Source organism: Kwoniella shandongensis, chromosome 4, assembly GCF_008629635.2.
Source record: "Kwoniella shandongensis chromosome 4, complete sequence".
Classification (NCBI taxonomy): domain Eukaryota; kingdom Fungi; phylum Basidiomycota; class Tremellomycetes; order Tremellales; family Cryptococcaceae; genus Kwoniella; species Kwoniella shandongensis.
In genome coordinates this window covers 1,384,561-1,411,178 of record NC_089290.1, presented here as the reverse complement: position 1 = coordinate 1,411,178, position 26,618 = coordinate 1,384,561, and the positions used below count along the sequence as shown (strand labels likewise).

The window sequence follows — 26,618 nt, the reverse complement described above, 5'->3', positions numbered from 1 at the left end:
GGTTAGTGAGCAAGATCGTACTCGCAGCTCCCATGTCCGTATCATTGTGAAGCAGAACACGGATACGGGATCAGTCAATTGTGTGTATCAGCTGCAGTCAGGGACCACAGCAATTAACTGATCACCAGGATTACGAGAGGATCAAGTGTTCAGCTGATAAGTCTAATAAGCTCTGAAATCGATTTGATTCCCCGTCTGCTGAAATGGGAAGGGCATACAAGAACATATATTCCGATCGTTCTCTGGTTCATGTCGACCTTGTTAATGCTACCAGCGATACTATGCACTTGGCATGAGCGGTCGTGACTGGCCATGTGTCGAGTTCACAGCATACAGTATATGACGGTTTCCGGAAATGCTTAAGGGATCTGCATCACGTACAGTAATCAAGGTTTGATGCTCAGGAACCAAAGATTCAATTGAATGGTCTGAGGTAGTAACCTACGAGTTCTGTGCTGGGGTAACTAACACACGGGCTGATCCCCGTCGGTCAGTCGAACACTGCATCCCATCTTCACAGTGAATGGTCGTGTGCACTTGCAACCACACTCTAGTGTATACTTGTTCACTGACCAGCTCGACACTCTTTACTGGCCGATACACCAGCTCGCACAGTAGATACCCTTGTTGCGGCCCGCAATCCACTCAGTGCGTTGGAGCACAAAACACGCATAGTCCGTCACGTTCACACAACCGTGTGTGATCGCCGTCGACGTGGGGTATGGGGGGAACTTCAAGCCATTCGTCGACTTTCCTACCCCTCCATACTCATCTGTAAACACGTCAACTTCTCTCCTTCTCCCCCACCTGCGTCCTTGATCCAACTTCGTCCCAACACCAAAATGCATACTATCCACCTCCCCGACCAAGCTTACGACCTAGTCTGTCGGATCTCTACGCCCTCCAATCGTGGTGATGGACCGAAGAAAGTTGATCCAAAATATCCTACAATATTACTCTGTCATCCCCTCTCAATGGACAGCTTCATCTTGTGAGTGAGCGTGGCACCCTTCCATCGAATGTACTCGGATCAGTGGAGCGAAGACCCTTGTGGCTAACCAAAGTTATCTGGTGGATGTAGCTATCCACAATATGATGACCCGATGATGTATAAACATTTCAACCTGGTAGCATTCGATCAACCAGGTCATGGGTTCTCTTATCTCAAAAGACCGATTGAAGGAGAATTCACACTTGACAACGCAGTAGAGGCGATCTACCTCGGTCTGGTGAGCTGTCCACATTCCTCATGTTTCGTGCGATCAAGCCAGACCGGCTTAGCGGGATGTTCTCCAAACTTATGCTTCATGGCGCGTCGCAATTGTAGACCGCTCTCGATATCAAACGTGTAAACGTAGTCAGCACAGGGACAGCATCTGGTCAAGCTATGCACCTGATCTCCACCCACCCGGAGCTTGTCGAAAGCTTGACGATGGTGATGCCTTCAGCCCCAAGAGATATGGGTTTCATCTCCGATGCATTCGACGAGTGGATGGAAGTGAGTTCCACAGAATGCTATATCTCCGCACTATGTTTTCAGAGGGCAACCTCACTGATACTTGATTATGACTTTACAGCATTTACGGGCAGCGGTTCTGGGGGATGACTTGGAGGCATTGCGCCTTTTGTCGACGTCCGCTTTTGATTTCGCCACGGAGAGAGAGGGAGATCCAGCGATGAGAGAATTGAAAGAGGAGAACCTACAGTTGTTCAACTCCAAGCAAGCGATAGGACAGGTGTGTATCTTTCATCTATTTGGGCATGACTGCTTAGTTATGAAGCAAAAGAGGTGCGGCTTTTCGATCAAAGAACGTCAGCTCATAGTTTATCTCAGATGAATTTAGCATTGCCAACATTCGACTGCTGGGTCAAGACACGGGGTCAGTTGCTGTCAGAGGCAGAAGCTCGGAAAGTAGTGGTCCCGGTCTTAATCATACATGTGAGAAGCTGTCATGTGAACAAAGTTCGATAAAAGTCACTGACCGCGGCTTCCAGGACAAGGAGGAAGGGACCGAGGCGTTTGGGCAGATGGTAGGAACTATCAACGATGCGTGTCTGGCATCTGGGAGACCTATCGCGGCAACGAGATTATTCCTGGACAATATAGCTCGCTGGGCCACACTTAGCAGCCCGGATAGGTAAATACTAGCACACCCATCAAAGACTTACCGGAAGGACTGACTGACCAATTTCACCATTCAGATTAAATCCAATCCTATGTCAATTTATCAAGACTAAATCACCTCCTCTCATCTCCTCATCAATCGACCCTACTGCCCCCTTATCTCCGACTCTGACTAGAAGACCGTCCACCCCACGGGACAAGTCTGGTTTTCATATCGTCCGACCTCGACCAGAGTTGGCTCCGAAGAGAAAGAGTTTGGGTGATGTGATGGAAGGTTTGAGAGAAAAGGGGGAGACGGGTGGAGTCGTTGTTGAAGTAGAGATTATGGTGAAGGTTGATGAAGTGGATGGACCGTAGGACAATGATCATCGTTTGGAACGAGCATTGCTACGAAGTCGGATATCATGTCATGTTCTGAGCAACTGTACTCGCACTGTAGCATGTTTTGTATTTATCCTTCCACATATGTACAGCTCTCCATTGCAGTATGCTTGTGATGCATTTACTGTATGTTCTCAGAGCGTGCAGATGTTTTGTCAATACTCACCCGGTCTGAGCGCGGAGGGATGGTCACTGTACCTAACGCACGGACCATATGACGTCGGTCACCCCACAAGGCGAGAAGAGCGATCTGTGCGCAGGTACATTACAATATTATATTCAACGCCTCATTGTCACCTTGATGTGACTCAAATCAACTTAGATGTAAATTGCGATGCAATGGGAAGGAGGTCAAAGCGTTGTAATTTGCGTCATTGCACACGACAATGGCATCAAAGGACGCGTTTTCGTCATTGTTGATGGGATTGACGTCAGTGACTACACCCGGTGAGAAGGTATAAAGGAGCACGAGGGAATCGTCAAGCAGCAAATTCAGACATCTCTTGTATCGTCAACATTGTACCAAGTCTTGCCTTGTATTCATACCAATTTATTAAAGTCATCCTCAGATAAGCATCATTCAGTAACACTACCGAGATGTTCGACAGTGAGTACTAACACCCTCTGCCGCGCTCAACATTGCTCGTCGACACGACTGACTGACTACGTTCCATCACTCACTTGCCACAGAACTCCGAGCCAAAATCAACTCTCACCACTCTTCCCACCCTCTGTCCAAACAACGGGCCGAATTCCTCGCGGTCAAGGCCGACACACCTCTCGAACGCAAGGCGCACTTCACTCACGAAGTCGTTGGTGCTGCCGCTGCGTACGAAGCGTTCAAGGCGTTTGAGAACCATGATGCGCACAGAGGTGTTGGTAATGGCGGGAAAGTTTCCCACGCGAGGGCCAAGGAGGTGAGCGTGTTGTAAATGCCTAACTCTCGAAGTGGTAAATGCTGATGTTGACTTGATCACGTAGATTGTCGTTGGTCTTGCGACCGGATACGTGATCAAACTCGTTGAGGAGAAGAAGTTGCCTTTCAGTGAGTTTAGCGGGTTCTCGCGAACGATTCCCTAGCTGTTTAAGTATATCGAACAATGCTGATTGTTCTGTACTTGTTTAGCCTCCGAGAAGGACAAGACCAAGTTCATCACCCTCGCGCAGAAAGACGCAACTGCCGATGCTAAACGAGCTGTCCGCGAATCAGGATTGTACGAGCCTGCTGAGCTCGAGGGTATTGACGATGATGAGAAGCACGGGAGTCAGATCCTCAAGTCGACAGGTGTGGTCAAGTACTAGACCGTGATACTATGTGTTCGGAAGGCAGAAGGATGTGCAGATGTCAGATATATTGTAGCCTAGCGTCTTGATGATCCGTATGATATGATGAACGTAATGAGATACTGTACGATGATGTTGTTGCTTGACTCTGGATCAACAGCTGGTACACGCCCTTGTAGAACGAGGGGAAGCTGATCCGCCACATTCCACTATTTCGCCGAAATACCGTCATCATGACTGTCATGTTCAGTGTCTCTCTGTCATTGTGATTATCGTTTATCTTGAGTTGCATGAATGAATTGCTCTTGTGCTCTACAGTCACCAAATACGCATACATCTCAAAACAACTAGTCGATCCGGCTGACCGACCAAGATCGAATCGAACATCTAGACCAGTCCAATTCTCGAAACAAAAACGAGCCCATCCGACGCTCGTCCTTCCTTACTCTCCTCAACCTCCACTTTCTTACCCAACTATAGACAAAACGGTCAACATGGCGGACGTTGATATGGCTACTGGTGCTAATGGGGCCGGAGATCACTCATGGGCTGCTAGATGTGCGTTGCCATACAGGATGTAGCATAGAAGAAACTGCTGACGATCTTCCTTTAATTCTTACAATCATCCTTTCGACTTTCCACTATGATATCGATCTGTGCTCAATCATCGCTGTACAACTGGACATCAACACCGATATTCGCTCACCTAAATGTTCTACTCTATCGTCACTATTTATAAACCGTTACTTCCGCCCTGTCCTGCTGCACCACTACAGCTGTCGAAGGATGGATCGTCATCGTTACTGGTCTCAACGAGGAGTCCACCGAGGAAGATCTGCAAGATCTGTTTGGTGACTTTGGAGAAGTCAAGAACCTCTCTATGGCGCTAAACAGACGGACGGGTTATGTCATGGTGAGTTAGACACTTATCCCTGACAATTTATGAGCACAGGAGAGCAGGAAGACACGGAATGTTGCAGTTCGAGAGAGGGGATTGAGCGAGGATAGAGGAAGCAGGTTCTGGAGGGATAGTTGGCCTGGCTAGTATGCTGATCGTCTGGTCACCTTAGGGTTACGCACTCGTCGAATATGCTGAGAAGGAACAAGCGGAGAAAGCTATCAAAGAGACTGACGGAACAACATTCCTCGAAAAGACGATCAGAACGTGAGTGATCTCGTACTCTCCAGTCAAGCGTGTACTGATTCTTGTGATGCTTTTCCTAGCGAGCTCGCATTCGCAAAGGCGCCAGCGGGTGCACGAAGAGGACCAGGTGGAGCGGGTGCTGGCGGTGCTGGAGCCAGAAGAGGAAGAGATAGGGAAGCGTCTCCCAGTAGACGATAGTGCGAGAGCGACGGATAGGGGATGTGAGAAGATACGATACGACGACCATACATCATGCATTTGTATAAAGCTATAACAGCAGTAGATGTATACATGGCTCGATTGACAAGTACGAGTGAATCGCATGACCTACTCAGTTGGTGTGAGTAGCAGTGATGATGGGCTAGCCAGGAGCCAGCACGCGCTCGACGCGTGAAACGCCTCAAACCAGATTAAGTTGAAAGTGTGAAACAACATGTCGTCTACCAAACAAGAAATATCCATCCTAGACACTCTTCTTTTCCTCTATCCTCACCTTTTCACACCTATCCGACTTCTGCCTGCCTCCTCTATAACGATTCGACTCTGATACCCCACTTCGTTATCTCTACTATCGTCACGACAACTGGCTTTGAGAGCTTTAGCAACTAGATCACTCCTTTCCCACGTTTTCCTTCCCGCTCCTTGACAACGACCTATTAACACAAACGACCATAACGAAAGGTACACACCACATCATAACATACTACGCACAACCAATTCAATTGACACATTCACACCACCCAGATTTGACACCCACCTATCTATCTTGCATAATAGCGCAAGCGGAAGCTGCCAGAAGAGGTCCACTTGAAGAGCAGTGAGTGGTTGTATAGCGGTATGATCGCTAGGGCATTGAAAGCTCATCTTCGTTGTATCATGTACTGTTCAGCAACGCCAACATACACATTCACCGCTGTAACCTGTGTTTGAATATCTCAAAATGAGCTCACCTAACCCCGCCAACCTCCCGCTTCCATTGTCCCCTGACCCCGACCAATCTCCACCCAGCACTCTCCCACTCGCACTCCCTGTCCCCGAAACACATTCACCAGAAACCGAAGCTCTCATCGCGTCACTTCGTACCTCGCTCTCCTCTGCTCAGAGTCAACTGTCAGTCCAGGCGACCCGTCTTTCTACACTGGCAGATGTTGAAGCGGAGCTCTCACAACTGAAAGATCAATATGCCTTCCTCACGGCTGCAAGAGAGGCGGTCGAGACGCAACTTCAGGAAGAGGTGAAGAAACGAGAAGTGGCGGAGGAGAACGTGGAGATGTTGCGAGGACAAGTGGAGCAAGCCAGAAGAGGTGTCATGACCCTTCAAAAGCAGGATGCAGATAGGAAGCGGATGAGCGTGATCGGTGGTGGTGTAGGAGCCATGGGGTTGGGACTAGGAGAAGAAGAAATACTGGCTTCTCTCGCATCAGTTGGAGAAGGACATCAAAGAGGAGAGAGTAAGATCTACAAGAGACAAAGTATGATGGCGGCAAGATCTCATCGACGAGTCAGCAGTCAATCTGAACCCAGCGTTGATATTTACTCAACTGCCACCGATCGAGCCATCACCAGCTCGCCGAACGCACAAATGTCCGGCAATGCAGCCACGACCTCTGCCGCGGGGACATTGCGACCAAACACTGTTGCGGGTGGACTTCGAGAACTCCGACTTGGTACTACGCCCCCTACTGCCGTCGCTCCACTCGCCCTTAGTCCTGCTGCTACCGCCAACAATCCACATCAATCAGGCTATTTCGACGAATCACTGCATGCTCAGCCAAAGGTTGCTCAACCTGAATCACCAAGCAAGAACGAAGCCGCTGCAGTTGCGGCTGCTGCAAAGGAAGAAGCAAGTCAACTTCGAGCGGAATTAGGGACGCTTCAGGCGAAATTGGAGGAGAGTGAAGAGGCCCGAATGGCAAGTGAGACCTGTCTGAAGGCGCTGAGGGAATTTATGGCATCAAATTCGGCTTCAGGAGAGGACAACGCAGAACAAGGGGATGGGATGACTGCTTCAACAGCGGATCTTTTGAAGGGTATTCGACTACCGCCTTTACCTACTGATCGCGATGCCGACGAGGAACATCACGACACATCGTCCACTCAGCCAGCTAAACCTAGCGGATGGGGTTTCAAGCTCTGGGCAAACAAGGCGCAACCACCAACTTCCCCACAGAAGGAGTTACCTTCCACGCCAGGTCAACAAGTACTCGAAACCCTCTCGAACCGATCTCGAGCCGGTTCTACCATCTCATCAATGACGCCAAAAGTCTCACCTCTCCCTACCCCCGCAGAAGAAGGTTTGACCGGACAAACCCTACCAACGAGTCTGAGTACATCGACGATAACAACTCCGTTAAGCAGTTTTGTGAACAACTGGACCAAAGGTGTCAGTCCTGGCACACCCCAAGCTCAAGCATCCAGCTCGACTGCTCTTGGATTACCCCCGCCAAACAGTAGAAAGTTGTCAGTAACCAATTTCTTCTCCCGAGGTGGCGCAAGCGCAGCAGCGAAGGAGAAGAAGGACAAAGATTTGCCAACCCCGCCCGCAACAATAGGGGAAGGTGGAGAGAAACTCGAGCCCAGTCCTGAGATTGAAGGGGCAGAAGAAGGGGAGGCAGAACGTGATGACGACAGAAGGAAGAGTCACGCGACAACGATGACGGAATTGGAAGAAGAATTGGGTACACCGCAAGGGAGTACAAAGGAGGTAGTGGATGAGGGGGACGCCGGTATGTCGAACAAGGAGAGGACTAGCGAGAAATTGGATGAAATCCCCATCTAGGGGGAGTGATGCTTGAAGCGAATCGCTTGCCGTAGGGGCTTTCTTGGGAGGACGGGTCTCACAGTATGGGTAGGGACACAGTCAGTGACGTGTTGATACAATTGGTTTATAGTGTGCTTGACTGCACATAGTCTGTTTGGTATGTTCATCAAGGCTTGGATGCATGCACGTCACCTATGGATGTCCGTGCACGAGTGCGGTGGTGAGTGCCACAAATAGGCACCATCACGTTGACCGGTCGGCGCTTTGACATAATGCCGAAAAGTGCCACACACACACCACTTTGACTCTGTCTCTGTAGACAGCGACGCCTTACCACTTTGTACTCGCACTTGGTCGCTCTGCTTTGGGATCAAGTTGAGTTCTATCCCAACATCACTTCCTACAATCACCATCTTCATCATTAATCACGATATCCTCTTCTGACTCGAAGCATCCCTCGGCTCTCGCGCTGGCATTCTTCTACTCTAGTCGAAATATACCAACAATCTACGATCAAACCCATCTGTAGCAACCAGTCACCCGAATTATTACTTCGCCCTTCACCATCCTTCCCCCTCTCTCGGGGATGAACGTCTAATTCAATCAACGGTCTCTACTCCCTTCCCTCATCTGATCCAACCTCGCCCATGTCCATCCCTCCTCCCGGACTGGGAGGTGGGGTAAGTAGGACTGGACCTCCCCCAGGTTTCGCTGCCGCCGCGAACAACCATTCGCCTTCTACCGATGTTGCGAGCAATGGACCCGGCGTAGCTATGGGAGGTGCCGGTAGTGGTGGCGGTGGCAGGAGAGATGGACAAGGTGGAACAGCTGTGATTGTTAGAGCTCAAATAGTGTTCCTCCTCACGACGTTCACGGAGGATTCGTTTGACAAGGCTTCGAATGAAATTAGAACTGTAAGCTGTGTTATGGTGTCTATCCCGGGGGATGTGCTAATCGCCCTGTCTACAGCTCGCTTCTGGAAATGGACCGGAAATGTATCATCACTTCTTACGACGAGCTGTCGTGGTTGCCAACCCAATCCTCCAAACCCTCATACAACATTCTCAACAATACAAGGACGATCCGGCAGCACCCCCACCTCAAATACCAACCACAGGCCAAGCTGCTTTGGTCTGGAGACTTCTCGTGACAGAGGCAATTAGAGCCGCTCGAGATGTCCAGCTCGCTCCTCATTTCTCTCTCATTATGCTGTCGCCATCTCCTTCAACGCCCCTCCCACTTCCCTCATTGCGACTGTTCAACCTGCCGCCAGCATTACTCTTCTCCCTCTCTGCATACACCCTCGCTTCTCCTCACGTCTTCCCTCCCACTCACGCGTCATTTGCCGTATTCCATGCGATCCTCGCTCAAGGCTTCCAACCGACCATGGAGCTCTTGCGATCGCCCAATGTACCCTTCTGGACAATGAACGCCATCCCAGGGAGAGAACCATATACCGACGATTTAACCCTTCAAGAAGCTAGAACTCTCATCCTCGCTCTATTCCCTAGATCATCCACGTCGTCAAACGGAGGAAACGCATCACGACCCGCTACGCCAACGAACCCAACGCCACCCCACTCCTCTCCTCTCAATACTATACAACGAGCTACCCTCCTCGCATCTCTCACCGTCAAGTTCTCCTCCCCTGCAATCATCCTACAAACCCTATCAGCATTATCACCTGGCGGTCCTCCTCGAACCCCAGGAAGTATACCTCTTGAGGAGATTCTATTCGAGCTTGGAGAGACACTCACGCAAGACGAAGGGACCGTGGAAGCTGTCGTCGGACGATGGTGGGGACCTTGGTTGTTGGAAGGATTATCACCCGAAGAGCAGAAGCGACAGACCACCGAAGAGGCTTGCCGAGTCGTACATGGACTGTGTGAAGGTTTACGTCTCGGACGTGTCGTAGAATTGCATGGTGTCGTCAAGGGTCTTTCCGCAATAGTGAGTGTTCACACCGAAGGATCTGGCTGACTTGTCGCAGGAATCCATCTCATGGCCCGATGTCATCCGCTCTTTCGACACACCTGTTAGCATTGCAGCCTATCCCACATCTATCCCTCTTCTCATCTGTCTCATTTGTCTCCCTCCCCAATCACCAACTCCACCTTTGGCCGGACTCCTCCCAGCAACCATTGATTCACCAAGCTGGGATCACATGGCTTCCCTCCTATCTATCCTGTCGCACCTTACCACCCTTGCTCCAGACATCATGCCAATCTTCACCATGCCTACAGCTCCTTCGCCTTCGTCATACGCTCGAATCGTGGATCCTCCATCAAGCGAACAGGTTTGGAGCAAGTTGGCTCGGCAACAGGCAAGAGATCTTCAAGGTGCAGGACTTTGGAACACCCTTGGACTGATTCAAGTTCTCGTCCATGCTTTCGGATTGGCAGAAGTGGATCATCCCTCGGAAAGAGAAAGGGAGGAGCGAGCAGAAATTGGCAGACGAGCATCGAACATCCTGGACAAAGCGTATCAGCTAGCCCCAGAGTTGGTCCTGATTGCTTTAGAGAAGCTGCCTGTGAGTTTGACGTACCAAGTGCTCGCTGACATGCAGAAACCTCTTCCCGCCCCTATACACAACATGCACATCCGACTGCTGTCGCGTTATCTCGCGGCTTCGCCCGCGAACGAGATGACATCGTCGTCGCTCGTGTTCCATCAGATGTGGCAGATCAACCCGGACAATCTTCTTTCTGTGCTATTGGAGTTCTATCACGAGGATGAAGATAACCTTGGAAGGATCGTGGAAATTGCTCAGGATGTAAAGGTGAGTTTCTCAAATTTCACCAGGCGCGGACAACGCTGACAATTACCAGATTCTCGACAAGCTCCTCACAGTCGACGACGTTGCATTCACCCTCGACGTCGCTTCATTGGCGTCCAACAAGGAGTTGCTCAACCTGGAGCAGTGGCTCGCCGATGCAATAGAGGTCAAGGGAGAAGATTTCCTCGAGGCTGTATTCGAGTTCATTGAGCACAAAGTCCGTCTAGAGATGGAGCACCAACATCAACCCGACTCCGCTCCGCCTCTCAACTTCACCCTTGGCCCGAAAGTGTACTCAATCTTCATCCGAGTCGTTCGAAATGCGCCTAACCTCTCCACCAACGATATTCGTCGATTCAACGGCTTCCGTGGAGACATCCTCATATTGCATCCTCGTCTCCTTAATCTTCGACCAGGAGACAAGAGCGAACAGGGATTCTCTGAAGCCAACTTTGCCAAGGATGTGGTTGAGAAAGCGGACGAGATGTACCAACGGATGTACACCGGTCAAATCACCTTAGACGAGGTTGTTCAGGAGCTCAAGCGGTGTCAAGAATCGGATGATTCGAAAGACCAAGACTTCTTCGCTCAAGCGCTTCATTCTCTCTTCGACGAGTACAGGTTTGTAAAAGCCTATCCTCCGAAGGAGTTGACAATGACCGGACTGTTATTCGGAGCCATTATCGACTATCGATTCGTGAAAGAGGTCGCGGCGTTCGTGGCAACTCGATACGTTCTGGATGCTTGCAAGACCCCTCCTCATGAAGCGATGTACCAATTCGGTATTAACGCATTGAGCGTTCTGCGACACTCCCTCGTTGACTTCCCAAGCTTTTGTCGACAATTGCTCGAAGTCCCCGCTCTTCACGAATCACATCCGGTTCTCATCAACGATATTCATCAAGCTTTGGTTGAGAGGGAGGAATTGGACATGCAAGGCGGAGTCAAGCTTGCCTTCCCAGCACTTCGACTGCCCATCCTCATCGAAGAAGGTGACGACGAATTCCGAGAGCCCGAACCGAAGAAGAAGGACGCAATCATGTTTATCATCAACCAAATTGCGCCCAGTAACTACGAGTCAAAGTCTCAGGAGCTCACAAAGCTGTTCGAGAACCAATACTCTCGTTGGTTCGCACACTACTTTATCGATGTCCGAGTCAGTCTCGAGCAAAATCGTCACGAGATCTACCAGCAAGTTCTCGACTCGCTCAACTCTTCGGTCTTGGAACGTCATGTTTTGTGGGAGACATATCGAAAGGCGAGGGATCTATTGAACTCTGAGGCAACTATGAACTCGGCTTCAGAGCGAACCACCCTCAAGACCGTTGCGATGTGGCTTGGACGGATCACCCTGGCGCGAAACAAGCCTATCAGAATGAGAGAGTTGTCGGTGAAGGATCTCCTCATTCAAGGATACGACACGGAGCGACTCATCGTGGCGATTCCATTCGTCTGCAACCTACTCTCTTCGTGCAAGGACTCGCTCGTGTTCCACCCTCCCAACCCTTGGATCGTCGCCATCCTTCGTCTTCTCGCCGAGTTCTACCACTACGCCGAGTTGCGTCTCAACCTCAAATTCGAGATCGAAGTGTTGTTCGGCAAGCTCGGCGTGGAGCTCGAGTCTCTCGAACCTGCCAACCTCCTTCGTATGCACGTCCCTCCTCCAGCGCCTCAACCGGAACTCCCGAACCGCTTGGACATCGAGCTTCAACGGGCTACCAGCGAGATCATGAATGGCGGTCAACGATTCTCCGACCTTCCAGGGAACGAGGCGTACGCTCGAATGCAACAGCTTCAGTCCGAACAGGCTGTTCAGGCCGCTCAAGACGCTCTTGCACGTCGCGTGGACGAGCTGATCACTCAGCTTCCCGAATATCTTATCTTCAACCAGGATTACCCGATCTTCACAGCACCTACACTCAAGCGTATCGTTCACCACTCGATCGACCGTGCTATTCGTGAAATCATTGGTCCCGTCATCGAGCGATCTGTCACGATTGCTGGCATCTCTTCTCGAGATCTCATCCAGAAGGATTTTGGCACTGAGCCTGATGCGATGAAGATGCGTTCAGCTGCCCACATGATGGTCCAGAATCTCGCTGGCAGTCTTGCTTTGGTGACCTGCAAGGAGCCACTCCGCTCTAGCATGATCGCCAATGTGAAGTCAATGCTCGAACAGAACGGTTACACCGACGAGACGATGCCGGATGCCATGATCGCTGGTGTCGTCAACCAGAACCTCGATGTGGCTTGTTCCGTCTTGAAGAAGGCTGCTATGGAGAAGGCTGCCAAGGATATTGATGTCAACCTCGCTCCGCAATACGCCGCGCGAAAGGCTCACCAGAACTCGAGGACCCAACAGCCCTTCTGGGATGGTGCTTCTTTCGGTGTCGCCATTTCGCATGCTGCTCTCCCTGACCCCCTTAAGCTTCGTTCTGGCGGTTTGACAGCGCAGCAGTTCAGGGTGTACGAGGATTTCGGCGAGCCGACCCGAATGATCAGCCATCCTACGCCATCGACCAACGGTGATTACCTCGCTGCATCATACAGAGATCTAACTCTCAACGATGGTCTCGTCCCGTCCGACATCAAGCGCGGTCCATCTCCTCGCCACGCCTTCGGACAAGATCTCATCGAGCCCCCCGAGTCTCTCGCATCCCCTCAGCCCATCCCTCCTCAAACTAGCATCGACAGGTTCCACGAGCTGGCAGGAGAGATCGAGAAGAGCTTGTCTCAGACTCCTCTCCAATCTATCTCAGCCCTCCCCGCTGACCATGAGATCCGAGGTTTGATCCGAGCTGTCGTCATCATCGCCAATCAGTCGGTGCATCGCGAGACTACGACTCTGACAATTGCACAGAAGGTTGTGCAACTCTTGTACAGATCGACAGCGTCGCTTGCGAGAGAGGTGTACGTTTATCTCTTGCAGCAGCTTTGCGATCTGTCGCCCACCGTGAACAAGGAGGTCAAGCAGTGGCTCATCTATGCCGAGGATATGGTGAGTAATGCGGAACCACAACATTGAACAGTACTGATATATTCCTCAATAGCGTAAATTCAACGTTCCTGTCACCGTCACGCTTATCCGCGCTCAGTCTATTGGCGTCCACGAGCTTGATGCTGCCTTATCCCAGGTCGCTGTACGATCTTACGCTCCCGAGATCCTCGACTTCGTCGCTCAGCTTATCCGAGAATGTTCCGTTTCCGAACAAGCCTTCATCCCTAGAAACGGCTTCGCGAACAGTTTAGCGTCGCTCCTCAAGGCTCACGAGATCGGTCGAGCTACTCCTGCGGTTGAAGCTCTTCTTGACGAATTGCGAGGTGGTTCTCGACCCCCTGCCGAAGTGGCTCAAGCCTCTGATAGCGAAAAGCCCCCTATCGACACTAAGCTGCAAGAGAGGCTCGCCCACTACTTCCTCGAATGGGTGCGAGTGTTCAGCACCAGCAAGAACGCCGAGGTCGCCTTTGTGCCTTACATCACATACCTTCAGAAGGAGGGTATTCTTAACGGCGAAGACGTGTCCTCTGCGTTCTACCGCACTGCTATCAACTGTGCGGTCGATCTCGATACCGCTAAGCTATTGCCGGACGGGAGCTCGCGATTCTTCGGAACTGATTCACTTGCCAAGCTCATCGTGCTCATCGTCAAGAACTACGGAGACAAGAGCGGTACCAGCAGCGTAGCTCGAGCTGTGTACTACTACAACAAGATCATCACCATCATGTCGTACTCCCTCGTACAGCGTCAACTCGAAATGGGTGAAGCGTTCAACCAAAGACCTTGGGCCAGGTTCTTCACAAGTATGCTTTCGGAGCTTGCCACTCTCGAGTACAGTCTTCCGGACACCTACATTGGTTGCTTGAAGCACTTTGCGAACAACTTGGGTATCACTCAACCGACCTACGCTCCTCGATTCGCATTCGGATGGATTTCCATCATCTCGCATCGACTCTTCATGCCTAAACTCCTTGCGACCTCTCGTGACGAGGGATGGCCCGAGTTTCATCGATGTGTTATGTGGCTCCTCCGCTTCCTGTTCCCCTTCCTTCAGTCTGGCGAGATGACCCCTTCGTCCAGATCGATCTTCAAGGCGACGGTCCGCTTGCTCATGCTCCTCATGCACGACTTCCCCGAGTTCTTGGTCGAGTTCTACCACACTCTCTCGACAGCGATTCCACCTCACTGTGTCCAGCTGCGAAACATCATCCTCGCCGCGTTCCCTCACACCGAGGCGCCTCTGCCAGATCACTACAAGCGACTCGATCAGCTCGTTCCGGAGATGCAGCGGTTCCCCACGGTTCGATCCGATTACATCGGCGCTCTCACCGATGGCAATCTCAAGGCGGCTATCGATCAGTATGTCCGAACTGGTGTGCCAGCTCTCCCTGCCATTGTGTCGGAACTCAAGAACAGGATCGCTGTCAAGTCTGTTGGAGCAGATGGCAGCACTAACATCGCCTGGAACCACACGTTGATGCACGCATCGGTGTTCTACCTTGGTACCACGGCGGTCGCAAGGAGATTCGCACAGACTGGCGTGGTGGACTTTGATGCTAAGGCGCCGGAAGTGGGCGTGTTGACTGGAATGGCACATGCGTTTGACGCAGAAGGTGAGTTATTCCGCTCGGAAGCGCGGCGCTCAGTGACTGATGTCGTTCTAGGTCAATATTACATGCTCAGCGTTGTGGCCGACCAGCTCCGATACCCTTCGGCACACACGTCGTTCTTCATCCACTTCATCCTCTTCTTGTTCGGCACTTCTGCTCAGACCGAGGTCCCCTCTGCCATCCCCGAGCGTATCGGTCGTATCCTCCTCGAGCGAACCCTTGTTCAACGACCTCATCCCTGGGGTCTTCTCGTCACGTTCATCGAGTTGCTCGACAACGAGGCTTACGGGTTCTGGAAGCAGCCGTTTGTTCGGGCTGAAGAGGAAGTCTTTAGATTGTTCGGTCAGGTGCGACAGTCGGTTGCCTCGAGGAGAGAGCTGCAGTAGGCGACGTTGGCTTGACTGTGAGTAGCGAGGGGAGACTGTGGAATTGTGGGTAATTTGGCTAATGTACGCAATTCCGACAGGTCAGCGATACCCCACTACTTTTGCGAACCGCACTATTCGCTAGCCGACACAACAAGACCATTCTCATAGCATCTCATTATTCTTTTTCCTTTTTCGCTCATGGCTTTTTCCCTTTCCGTCATTTGATTTGAAAAACAATGTTTGTCCTACTAGTAGAAACACAATATCCTCTCATCATTCATCGTATTCCCCCGTTCAGTCGATTATATATAGGAAGTAGAGGAAGGAAAAGTAATACTCTTTCTCTTTCTCATTTGTACCACCTCGTCATTTCTTTCAGTGTGTCCGTTTCTCTTTTCTTTTTCTTACAAGTGTCAGAAAGTTGTTCGTCCCCGGCGTAACACCAACGTTTTCGGATGACACGATCGTATGACGACGAATAACGCAGAGGGAAGGTGATATGTTATCAAAAAGGAAACGAAACAGAAAAAATGCATTAGCACGTGAACATATTAGAAAGCAAGGATCTGAAGGTGTTTAGTCTGGTCGGACGGACAGACAAAGAATACGATTCGACATGATATACAAAAGTACCAGCTGGAGGGGAGTGGTTTCGTATGTTTGGTGGTTATAGGAGGTTTAATAGGTCTTTTTATCTCAAGTGTATTACAACAACGTATTGCAATGCATGGCATGTCTCGATGTACCACATCACTGCAGCCATTCTAGGCTCTCAACTAACCGCTATTGTCAGTGATCAAAGGGGTGGAGATGCATACGATGATGGGTCTTGCTTTACCATGTCGAGGGAAGGATAGAAGGACTTTGCCACTTGTACACCGCGTTGTAGATTTTGATTCCGTTTTCCAAAACTCGTTCTTGCCACTCACTCTACAAAGCTTGATAACAACTCCTTCTGTCTCCCCCTTCTTCTTCTCTTTCACACCTCCAACCCTTCCGCCAACAGATTCAGTTCTGTTAGGTATTGACACCTGTCCTACTTTTGATCATCACTTACACGTATAGACACTCGTCAAGATGTCAGAACGTAAGGTGTTGAACGTGAGTCGGTCCTCCCATTTCTTTCTCTGATATTATGAAGAAACCAAGCTGACATGTCCTCGTTCATGCGATTCTTCACGTTTACAGAAATAGTAAGTCGACTCCATCCTGCTCACATGTATAGTGCTGGCGGCTGACACGTTGTGTTGTGTCGTGTCACAGCTTCCCACCGGATTTCGATCCGTCCAAGATCAAACGGCGCAAGATGCCGAAGGACCCTCAACAGGTCATTCGACTGATGGCGCCGTTCTCAATGCGTTGTAATAGATGTGGAGAGTATGTCTGTGAGTTCAAGTCTCCGCATAATCTGTTCCAGATATCCTTCCCCTTGACCACGCTGACATTATGTGTAACGTGTGTCGTTGTGTCACAGATAAGGGCAAAAAGTTCAATGCGAGAAAGGAGACGGCTGTAGGGGAAGAATATTATGGAATCAAGATCTTCCGATTTTATATCGTGAGTCCAGGCGTCCCTCTCCATAAGCACCCCTGAAGTATGACTTGGGCTGACTCTATTCTCTTTGCGCAGAAATGCCCCATGTGCTCTTCCGAAATAACATTCAAGACCGATCCCAAGAACGCCGACTACACCTGCGAACAAGGAGCCACGCGAAATTTCGAAAATTGGACAGACTCGGATCCGAATGGGAAAGCAGGGGCTATACCTGACGCAGCAGCGGATGATGAGTATGATTCGGATGGGAATCCGACGGAGAATAAGCAAGAGCAGGATGCGATGGCGGATTTGGAGAGAAGTCAGGAACAAAGTAGGAGAGAGATGGAAGCGATGGACGAATTGGCAGATCTCAGGTGAGTACACCCCATGTCTCAGGAAGGAACAAGAGATGGGTCGTGCTGACTTGTGCCCCTTGTAGACAACGAAATGCTCGTTTAGAACTGTCAAACGTCTCGGCCGATCCCGAATCTGTCTTAGCAGCACTTCATGCTGAAAAGATCTCATCAGCTGAAGAAGCGAGACGGAAAGCCGAAGAAGAGGAAGACGACGCTCTGGTCAAACAGTACTTTGCGAAGATCCCAACCGCCGCTAGTGCTGCTGCTGCGGAGAAGAAGTCGCATGGTGCGAATGATGGCGAGGGTGAAGACGGTTCTGGATCAGGAAGTGAAGAAGAAGAGAATACTACTTTGGCTATACCGGCTCTTACGATCAAGCGAAAACCTCCACCAGGAACTGGCTCAGGTGGAGTTGCCGAACCTTCTGTTCAAAGTATACTGGCAGCCAAGGGCAAGCTATTAGACGGAGCAGGGAACGGGAATGGATCAAATGGGGCTGTCAACGGGAGCGCGGCAGCACCGGCTCAAGCGAAGAGGAAGAGGGAAGGCATGCAGAAGTTATTGGGGATCAAGAAGAAGACAAAGGCGTAGGGTACGGCTAGAATCGCAACATCGTCAGACGTCAGGTTGGATGCCATGTATTACTGTACCACCGTAAAACTAGCTTGACTGTCGAAAAGGTCAATTGATCACGCCTAGGCAGGCTCCATCCTGCATGAGACACAAAGCATTCGAGTAGCGCAGTTGGCTTCCGTCTTTGTCCGGGACGTATGCTTAGGTGAGAGTACAGTGTGTGTGAGTGTTAGCAAGGTGAAATGTTCACACGGTGTGACCTCGGAGACTGCACCGGGAAGACGGAATACATTGGTTTCCGGACTGATTAGATGATGAATTAACCGGTCTCTCTCTTGTTTTGCGTCATCATCAATTCCATCCAGATGTCTCGGTAAATCGACTGTACTCAATCCTCGCTCTCTCTCTTTCTACCCTATATATACATCCATGCGACCTTCTCTCCGAAGCTTCACGACAATCAGTACCATCAGACCACTCAATAATACTACGAGATCATCGTTATCTAGCTACGGATTTGTTTGTTTACGCAAAATGAGCTCGGACTCACAAAAACCAGAGATCGTCAGTACGGAAGAGTACAAGACGGATGCGAAATGGTTGAAGTTGGAGAAGATCAAGTGGAAAGATCAAGAGGGGAAAGAGGTGGGTCCAGTCAGGCGGCAGTATGGTAGATGTGTTGGAGACTGATATTTGCGTGCTAGAGGATGTGGGAGACTGCTAATCGAGCTACGAGACCTAAAGCGGGTGTAGATTGTAAGTGCGACTTGATCCTTCATTGCATCAGGAGTTATTGTAGTAGCACTGAGACCCTGTACGATGATCATCGCTGTAGCCGTTCATATCCTCGCACTCCTGCACCACCCTACCAAACCCGTTTCTACCATCCTCATTGAACAATACAGACCGCCCGTCTCAGCTACCGTCGTCGGTGAGTGGGGCATCCTCGTCCGGTATCCAGCAGGTCTCGTGACCAGATACATCATTTATGCTTGTCATCCTTCTCATGCGATGATTGTCATGTGATAGACAGGCACATGTGCTGACATGACTATTCATCTGGCTTGGCAGAATTACCCGCTGGTCTGATTGACGAAGGCGAGGATGCCGCGTAAGTCTCGCGTCCTTTGGCGTAGGCGTAGGGGTGGTATCACTGACCATTGGTGCCGCACCTTGATGACCGATCATGCAGCACAACAGCACTCCGAGAGCTGCACGAAGAGACGGGATATGGAAGTGGAAAGGCAGGAGAGGGTAATGCGGAGGTTCACCATGTGTCAACCGTTTTGGTGAAAGATCCAGGGTGAGTAATATCAGCATTTCGATACTCTACATCTATTGAATCACAGCATAACGCTGATATATGTGGATGCCATGACAGGATGACAGGAGCCAATATGCATCTCGTCACTGTCAACGTGAAATTGGGCGAGCATGACCCCGACCCAGAACAAAAGCTCGAACCGGTGAGTCGCACTATTCCTCGCTGTTTGTGAGACAATCGGATCCTCAGCTAATAATGTCCTCATAGGGAGAACATATCGTCAAGCGCGTCGTTCCGCTCAAATACCTCCAACACGCTCTTGAAGGTGAGTCACAGACGACCGAACGTGTGTTCAGTGCAATGTAGTGTAATTGTCTGATCCTCCGTTATAGACTACGCAAGGAGGGGATTCGCTGTCGATGCGCTCGTGGCGAGTATCGCACATGGGTGGCAGCTGAACAAGCAGTATGGGGGCATAGAGGCGATGTGAAAAAGGGGTATTCGTTTCGGGTAGCATGTCCTAGATATAACGATAATGGATCTTCACAGCTACTGATGTCATTCAGTGCAGATCCCCCTGGATAGCAAAGGAAATGTGTCTTACTCACTATGTCGTGATGTCAGATACTGAAAGGGATCTCTCAGTACCCCAGCATTTGGACGATGAGCACTGACCAGATCGATACCGCGTGAGGCCGCTCCTGAGGGACTGGACTCTCGTTTCAGCGATGGACGTCGACTTCGAGAGGAGGATGTGCGTCGAAGACTCGCTGATGAAGTCACTGACTGGCGGTTGATGCGTGATGAACTCCGTTGAGGCAAAGGATCTATGTTCGGTCATGTACATCTTGCTAGCGGACTTGAAAGGATCCCCCTGACTGACCTTTCATTGGAGACTCACTGAAAGGATCGCTGTGGGTGTCGTCATCCGGACTCCTTGAGGAAATTGATGACCAGGCGCTGTGTCAAATATGACCCCTGACACAGGATATCATGAAGGGCAGACTTAACGTGATACATGTGACCGATGGCGATCCGTTCTTCTGTCGGAATCGGGGCTCTTTTCGTCTCCGATAAACACATTCAACAAGGGATCGACGAAGGCGGCTGTCCGTTGGTGAATGGACGACCCCATTCGGAATTACAGGGAGGTTGGGTTGCTCTTCCCAGATTTGTGTACTTATAGGGCTGCTTTCGCTCTATTCGAGTCTTGGTTTATTCACATCCAACAACCACACGACCCATTTCCAATCTTCCATATCAAAACGTCGAAACCGAAACCACGGCGCTTATCACTACCTACACCACCGAAATAGAGAGGACTTTCCAAAATGGCTTCACCTGACAACAATGCCTGTGAGTCCATTCATGCCATGATATCATTCGCACCTTCTGCAGGTTGATCAATGCTAATGTCCGTTGATAACACGACAGACGCCGGGTTTACTCGGTACCCCATTGACTCCTCTCCTGGGTCGACCACTTCCGGTAGTCAATCCTCCCCTCGTCATCCTCACACTCCTGGGCAATCATCCCGTATCCATGGGTCTATGTTGCCCCCCGCACATCGATCCGGATCTGGGTCCCAGCGATCTCCAGCAAACTCGCAAGTGCCTTCACAACAGTACGGCTCGACTTCATCTCGAGGACCCCCATCGACACCTGGCTCAAATGGACTGTATTCCGCTTTCAGACCACCTTGTGAGTTGTACCACTCGGGCTTGTAGCACTCTCACTGCTCCTACCAGGGCGAGAAACTGACTTCTTGCACCTGCAGCCTCTTCCGACTCTCGAGCCGACTCTTCGTCTTTTGCTGGAAGTGATCACACACTAGCCGTGTCTGAAGTAAGCGCTCGTGCTGACTTGCGCTCAGCGAGTGCTAGCAGTCATCGAGACTCTGAGTGGGAACACTCCGACGCGTCAACCGAGCTTGGAACCGCTCATAGTCGAGGTCGACAAGTTCGCGGTCGTGCCCCTCGACAGGACCGAGAGGAAAGCATCCCCAACAGAGTCTTGAGACCACGTTTTAGAAACAGGAACGAAGGTCGTGTCCTTGCCGGAAGCGAGAGTGGTCGATCCAACACGTCTGCAGCAATCGCACATCGTCTCAGTCCAGGAAGCAGTGACTGGGGAAAGGGCAGTTCAGGTAGTGGCTATGCCGCAGGACCATCCGTCTCTGCACCAAGCGACAGGGGTCAGTCCCGGCCTTCGTCGGGAGTACCACAGCCTTCCACTCCACCCACCGGTTCCAGACTTGTCAACCCTAGCGCGTCGGTATACGGTTCGACAGGAAACAGCTCAGGCAGCAGAGTTGGGAATGTTGCACATAACGGCACGATAGGTAGCAGTTTTCTCAATTTGTCCCCTTCAAGTGGAGCTTCAAGTCATGTCGGGACGACATCCTCAATCGCGACAGCAGCCAACGCTCGTCCGCCTTTGACGGAAAGCACACGGCTTTCCAACCCAGTCATCGGACCCGGAGTTCTCGGTCCCAGCGCTTTCCCACACGGTACAATGACGAGTGGCTCAAGCAGCAGAGGTAGAAGTGCTGGACGATACGACATGAGCAATGGCGGCTTTCTCCTTTCCTCTCGCTCCAGCGTAGCTTCCAGTCGTAGTCACAACGGAACCACAGCCTCAGTACCGACAGCAGCCCATACCACCGCCAACCATACTAGCCACGTCGAACCCGGGGGTGCTGCATCCCACGAGCAAGCTCGAAGGCCCAGCAGGCACGTAGGCCGTGGGGAGCAATCCGTTGTTAGCGGAGGAGTCTACTATGATTCCAACTCTGATTCGGAGAGTGTCGGCCTGCCCCGACACCACTCGTGAGGAATTCATTGAGAGCGCTCGGTAGACAACAGAGGGGGAGATGATGAGAGTGCTACGACAGCCATCATCGCTGTTGGAGTAGTGATGTCGAAGTGGTGTCTGCTCATACTGTTCAACACATTGTTCACAGAAGTAATTAGTGAAGAAAAGGATGAAGTGAATGCGATTCTTTTGTGACTAAACAAATTCAGGTACCAGCCCTACTGAAGAGTAGTATTCTGTATTTATCACGCGTGTCTACAGTCTAGTGGGTATCCTGGAACATCGTCGAATGCTTTCTCGTAAGGGGATCAGCGCAGAGAGGCTTGAAGCCGGTACTGATGTTGAGGCGAATACGGTATAACAGCGGTATGTAAGACTAGGAATCGTCCAAGTTCTGTATGCCGCTGTACGGGAGAGGCGATTCGCAATAAGTGCGTTTGTGGCGAGAATTGCACACAGCTAACAGCCAAGCAATGAGTGGAAGGGACATACGTCTTGCGATTGACGCATATATGTAAGGAAGTCATACCAAGGCTACGTATCATGGACCGTGTTTCACAACTATGATACGCGACGCATGATCATAATGGAACCTCTTTAGCTACTGATGCCATTGAGTGCGACACCCCTTGGAGGACAAAGGATTGGCGAAGTCAACACTGTAACTGATCCTGACTGCCTTGAGGGGCTAACACACCTTTGCGATTTCTGCAAATTCTGAAAGGTGACTCGTGTCTATGAGGCAACTTGTGAAATCACTGGTTGGTCATGACTACGTTTTGAAACCGTGGTTGCAAAGGATCTGCGTTTCGTCTACTGACCCCCTGTCAAGATCGACGATGTTTCATAGTGATATGACGTCTCAAAAAGCCGAAGAGGAGGTCCTATGACAGGAGTATGATTCCACACGGGAGGCAGTCATAAAGGTCAATTACATCTCATACACGTTGCAATACATTTGTCTTTCATACACGTCACAAAACATGAACACCTTGTCGCTTCTGACAGACCTCGGCGACCCCTCTTGGTCAGCCATCGTCATCGCCGAGGATCTAATACTTGCATAGAATGGATCGACACCACTACGGTCCCCTTGATGAACGGAAAGCAACAATGCGATCGAGTGATGAAGTGGGGCGCTCTGTCCCAATTTTGTCTACTTAAGGGCTGCAAATCGCCCCGTTCGGAACTCACTTTTCTCTCACTTCACACACAAGCCAATTTCATCACATCGCAACAGAGATCACTATCACCACTTACCACCAGCACCACGGTTCACTTTGACACTTTCCAACATGTCTGGCACCAACAACGACACCAACTCCAACAGGTCGAGTGAGTCTACATTGATATTAGGCTGTCGGATACTGACGTACGCTGGGTGATGCGACAGATGATCAGAGGTCGCCAACTTCGCCTAGCGGTCACTCGACACTCACCGACAACACCCAGACTCGGACCGATGCATGGGACAGGACCGCCGCATCGACGGGCTCGAAGGCGATGGAGGTCGTCGCTTACAGTTTCAGTAAAAAAGACACCCTCAAGCAGAGCACTTCCCCTACTGCAGGTAGCAGCTCTGCACCTTCACAGGGTAGGCGGGAGTCGCCCGAGCGCCGACCAACTGGGGTAATCCCCTCTACATCCCCCAGTACACGCACTGACGCAGGCCGCTCGGACAGCGACTGGGGTGGTGCCACTTTCCAAGGGCGCCGTCAGTAAGGAAGCTGATTGGATGCCATTGAGTCAGGTTTTGTGTAGTACGCATCTACACGATCCGGCTTATCGGCCGCACTCTATCCTTACTTGTCAGACTAGTTTACGAGAGATAGAAATACTTGGTGAGGAGGGCGATTGTGTGGGATGCTGGATGTCTATAAACCACTGTATCATGAAGGAGGTGTATCCAATACTGATGAGGGGCAGAGTTATGCAAGATGCAATTTTAGGGGAGACTCTGGTCATCGTCGCCAGATTGTGGCGGACATGAGTGTTCATATCTCTACACAATCCATATCATGTCACATCGACAAAAGTGCTGTATCATCTGTCCTTAGGCTGAAAATCGGGTCCACAGTGATCACTCCATGAATGTAGACGCTTATCCCGGTAGAAAATACATTTGCTCTGCTCACGCTTCGGTCTATGAGTGAGCTCGCAATGGCGGACATTCAATTCGAAGTGCCTCACTGAGAGGTATGAATGGATTGCTTGAACGGAAGGCCATGGGGTAAAGGAAGGCATTGTCGTAGCGCCGGACGGATGGTCATTGTCTGAGTGGACTTGGACCCCTCCCTCGATTCCTAATACTGTACATCGAAAGGCGTTTCCTTATTACACACACAACTTTCCCAACGAACATCATCGATACCAATAGTTACCATATTACATACTGTATACAAGCAGAATTCTCGAAGCGTGCACAGAAGTCTGCACAACATGTCTTCTCCTAGCCCATCTGGTGAGTACTATAGTGCCACTTACAGTAGGCTCGCCTGAGAACCATTGTGCCGTGCAAGTGGTGACTGACTCTTCGGATTATGTACTGTATCAGATTCTTCCCCTCCTACCAACGCACACGACTACGACGGAGATGTTGAGATGTTCTCCTCCAGCTCCGGCTCACCACCAACTTTCTTCCCTCTGGACCCACAAAGAATGCGTCGAGTTGGTAGCCAGTACCCAGTACCAATTGCTTGGGACCAGTCGAGCGCAGGGGATTCCGTCCGATCTTTCCAGGTTCAAGCTAGACCTCCTGACCGTACGGTCAATGAGCGAGGAAGACAGGCAGGTCAACGAAGCTTCATTGAGAGGGATGATCGCCGGTCATCCGATAGTGGTGGTACAGTATATCGCAGGCGTGTAAGAAGGACATACTCCCCTTCCGGGGCCGACTATGAAGGGTCGCCTTCCTCCATGGGAAGTGCCGGGTACGTCGGGCAAAGGCCATTCGACGTGAGTGATCGGAGGGACAGCACACAATCCAGGGGCTGGAGCCACAGTGGTGGTAGTGAAGGGGCGCTCAGCTACAATGACAGAAGCTTTCGCCAGCCTGCATCGCGGAATGAGGCAAGAAGACGGGAGACGGATCCCCCCGCTAGCAACACGAACTCCCGTGAGGCAGCACAATCGTCCAGACGTCGTCCTCTGCCCACTCAGCATGTCGGATATGAGGGTGGACAGCTGTACTTTCCTGGCACTGGTACCTGTGACGAACCAGATTCTTACACCTACGAATCTGATTGGGATAGCGAGATGGACGACGGATACCCCGTCCAACGATCGTAGTGGCCATCAGGGGATCGAGAGAGCTCGGTTTTCACTGCTCAAGCAAGAGAGACGATTATTGGAGAGAGACTTACGTAGAGCACATATATTATCTTTTTGGATGAGATCATGTTTTGTTGGTGTTCCGTGACTTTATGTTGCAAGTCAGCAACAATGCTTCGGGCCGTAATGCGAGAAAATGACGCTGTTCAGGCGCTTTGCACCATAGTCGATATCGACTGCGGCTTCCGTACACTAAGCCGAAGAGTGTGACTTGATGCGGGTGATCAGAATTGGGACTGACAATAAGGCTCATGAACGGAGCGACATGAGAGCTATGAAAGGCAAGCATCGCTGTGACGTCGAGGTGACAAAGGATGTTGGGCTCCCTTTGACGCTCCGCAGCAGTGCTATGTAAGGGATGTGAAAGGATCATGAGGCTTATAGTGGCGGTCGTCGTCGCTTACATTGTCTACTTACACTCTGTCCACATATATGACCTCCAGTACCTTCCACAATCACAAATGATCCCGTACCGTAAGCAAACAATAAGCCCACGATCACTCTTTTTGTTATACCTTTAAGGATTTGCAAGCTTGAAGATGGCTTCCACTTACGCCGGTCAGTCGGTATAGCATGATCTCCTGTCGGAAGTACGGCTCAATGCTGACAAGCTAATCTATGTTCGGCAGGCTCTCCGACCCAAACGTCATACTCTCCATCACACGCGCAATCGTCGACACAACAGGTGCAGTCGACTTACGCGCCGTCATACGAATCGTCCTATGCAGAGTCTGGGCCACCATCCTCACAACGATCTGACGCATTCTCTTACTCCTACTCTTTGAACGACCGTTCTCCTCTTCCTAGTGGATCATCAGAGAGGTTCAGTGGCACAGAGTTCCCTTCCAACGGGTACACCGTAGAAGAGAAGGTACATAAAGCTTCTATTAAAACAGCTATGAGCGTCGTCGCCATGACGGGTTACACTGCACTTGATGGTATGCTAGGATACCATAAAATCAAGGCAGGAAGGGACGAAAGTTCTTCTGAGATGGGTGAGACTAGTGGTGATCAGGCATCCACTCAAAGAGAACGGGTTTCTTGGTACAATGATACCGTTACCGATACCGATCACTCGTCGCACGATACCTACGTAGACCAGGCTTACGCTACTAGTCAGGACGAGAGTGAAGAAGTAACGAGCGTCGAGGAGATCATATCAGGAACCAGTACATGGTAGAGAGGGAGGGAAAGCCCATTACGATTCAATAGTGCTTGTCGATTTTCAGTAGTATGTCCATCTGGATACAACGTACCATCGATCGTACTGTAGTGCTTCGCTTCCTGTCCATACCGTA

The 26,618-nt window shown here is 50.7% G+C and overlaps 11 protein-coding genes across 11 annotated transcripts; all 11 read left to right on the top strand.

Annotated features, from left to right (window-relative positions):
• Window positions 1–842: 842 nt before the first annotated feature.
• CI109_102548 (uncharacterized protein) lies at window positions 843–2,482 on the top strand (the record flags this gene model as incomplete). The annotated part of the gene is made up of 7 exons (XM_032006961.1): window positions 843–991; window positions 1,082–1,229; window positions 1,328–1,498; window positions 1,578–1,736; window positions 1,835–1,939; window positions 1,996–2,138; window positions 2,203–2,482. 7 exons carry the CDS (start codon window positions 843–845, stop codon window positions 2,480–2,482), a joined length of 1,155 nt encoding a protein of 384 aa, XP_031858742.1.
• A 621-nt stretch (window positions 2,483–3,103) lies between these two features.
• Window positions 3,104–3,808, top strand: CI109_102547 (uncharacterized protein; the record flags this gene model as incomplete). The annotated part of the gene is made up of 4 exons (XM_032006962.1): window positions 3,104–3,113; window positions 3,197–3,423; window positions 3,488–3,551; window positions 3,633–3,808. 4 exons carry the CDS (start codon window positions 3,104–3,106, stop codon window positions 3,806–3,808), a joined length of 477 nt encoding a protein of 158 aa, XP_031858743.1.
• A 476-nt stretch (window positions 3,809–4,284) lies between these two features.
• On the top strand, window positions 4,285–5,132 carry CI109_102546 (uncharacterized protein; the record flags this gene model as incomplete). Its single annotated transcript, XM_032006963.1, has 4 exons — window positions 4,285–4,348; window positions 4,567–4,703; window positions 4,861–4,955; window positions 5,015–5,132. The coding sequence occupies 4 exons, from the start codon at window positions 4,285–4,287 to the stop codon at window positions 5,130–5,132; spliced, it is 414 nt and encodes a 137-aa protein (XP_031858744.1).
• Window positions 5,133–5,874: 742 nt separating this feature from the next.
• CI109_102545 (uncharacterized protein) lies at window positions 5,875–7,713 on the top strand (the record flags this gene model as incomplete). The annotated part of the gene is made up of 1 exon (XM_032006964.1): window positions 5,875–7,713. One exon carries the CDS (start codon window positions 5,875–5,877, stop codon window positions 7,711–7,713), a length of 1,839 nt encoding a protein of 612 aa, XP_031858745.1.
• Window positions 7,714–8,342: 629 nt separating this feature from the next.
• Window positions 8,343–15,465, top strand: CI109_102544 (uncharacterized protein; the record flags this gene model as incomplete). The annotated part of the gene is made up of 6 exons (XM_065967156.1): window positions 8,343–8,609; window positions 8,665–9,567; window positions 9,686–10,474; window positions 10,524–13,469; window positions 13,522–15,082; window positions 15,134–15,465. 6 exons carry the CDS (start codon window positions 8,343–8,345, stop codon window positions 15,463–15,465), a joined length of 6,798 nt encoding a protein of 2,265 aa, XP_065823228.1.
• A 1,059-nt stretch (window positions 15,466–16,524) lies between these two features.
• Window positions 16,525–17,930, top strand: CI109_102543 (uncharacterized protein; the record flags this gene model as incomplete). The annotated part of the gene is made up of 6 exons (XM_032006966.1): window positions 16,525–16,548; window positions 16,597–16,640; window positions 16,711–16,832; window positions 16,922–17,004; window positions 17,077–17,357; window positions 17,423–17,930. The coding sequence occupies 6 exons, from the start codon at window positions 16,525–16,527 to the stop codon at window positions 17,928–17,930; spliced, it is 1,062 nt and encodes a 353-aa protein (XP_031858747.1).
• A 411-nt stretch (window positions 17,931–18,341) lies between these two features.
• On the top strand, window positions 18,342–19,666 carry CI109_102542 (uncharacterized protein; the record flags this gene model as incomplete). Its single annotated transcript, XM_032006967.2, has 8 exons — window positions 18,342–18,557; window positions 18,617–18,668; window positions 18,748–18,843; window positions 18,984–19,023; window positions 19,105–19,215; window positions 19,294–19,378; window positions 19,444–19,501; window positions 19,569–19,666. 8 exons carry the CDS (start codon window positions 18,342–18,344, stop codon window positions 19,664–19,666), a joined length of 756 nt encoding a protein of 251 aa, XP_031858748.2.
• Window positions 19,667–20,507: 841 nt separating this feature from the next.
• Window positions 20,508–22,008, top strand: CI109_102541 (uncharacterized protein; the record flags this gene model as incomplete). The annotated part of the gene is made up of 4 exons (XM_032006968.1): window positions 20,508–20,532; window positions 20,611–20,877; window positions 20,954–20,995; window positions 21,050–22,008. The coding sequence occupies 4 exons, from the start codon at window positions 20,508–20,510 to the stop codon at window positions 22,006–22,008; spliced, it is 1,293 nt and encodes a 430-aa protein (XP_031858749.1).
• Window positions 22,009–22,973: 965 nt separating this feature from the next.
• On the top strand, window positions 22,974–23,712 carry CI109_102540 (uncharacterized protein; the record flags this gene model as incomplete). The annotated part of the gene is made up of 3 exons (XM_032006969.2): window positions 22,974–23,017; window positions 23,156–23,325; window positions 23,384–23,712. The coding sequence occupies 3 exons, from the start codon at window positions 22,974–22,976 to the stop codon at window positions 23,710–23,712; spliced, it is 543 nt and encodes a 180-aa protein (XP_031858750.2).
• A 365-nt stretch (window positions 23,713–24,077) lies between these two features.
• CI109_102539 (uncharacterized protein) lies at window positions 24,078–25,278 on the top strand (the record flags this gene model as incomplete). The annotated part of the gene is made up of 4 exons (XM_032006970.2): window positions 24,078–24,139; window positions 24,408–24,451; window positions 24,545–24,945; window positions 25,042–25,278. 4 exons carry the CDS (start codon window positions 24,078–24,080, stop codon window positions 25,276–25,278), a joined length of 744 nt encoding a protein of 247 aa, XP_031858751.2.
• A 503-nt stretch (window positions 25,279–25,781) lies between these two features.
• Window positions 25,782–26,500, top strand: CI109_102538 (uncharacterized protein; the record flags this gene model as incomplete). Its single annotated transcript, XM_032006971.2, has 3 exons — window positions 25,782–25,794; window positions 25,843–25,878; window positions 25,950–26,500. 3 exons carry the CDS (start codon window positions 25,782–25,784, stop codon window positions 26,498–26,500), a joined length of 600 nt encoding a protein of 199 aa, XP_031858752.2.
• Window positions 26,501–26,618: the final 118 nt, after the last annotated feature.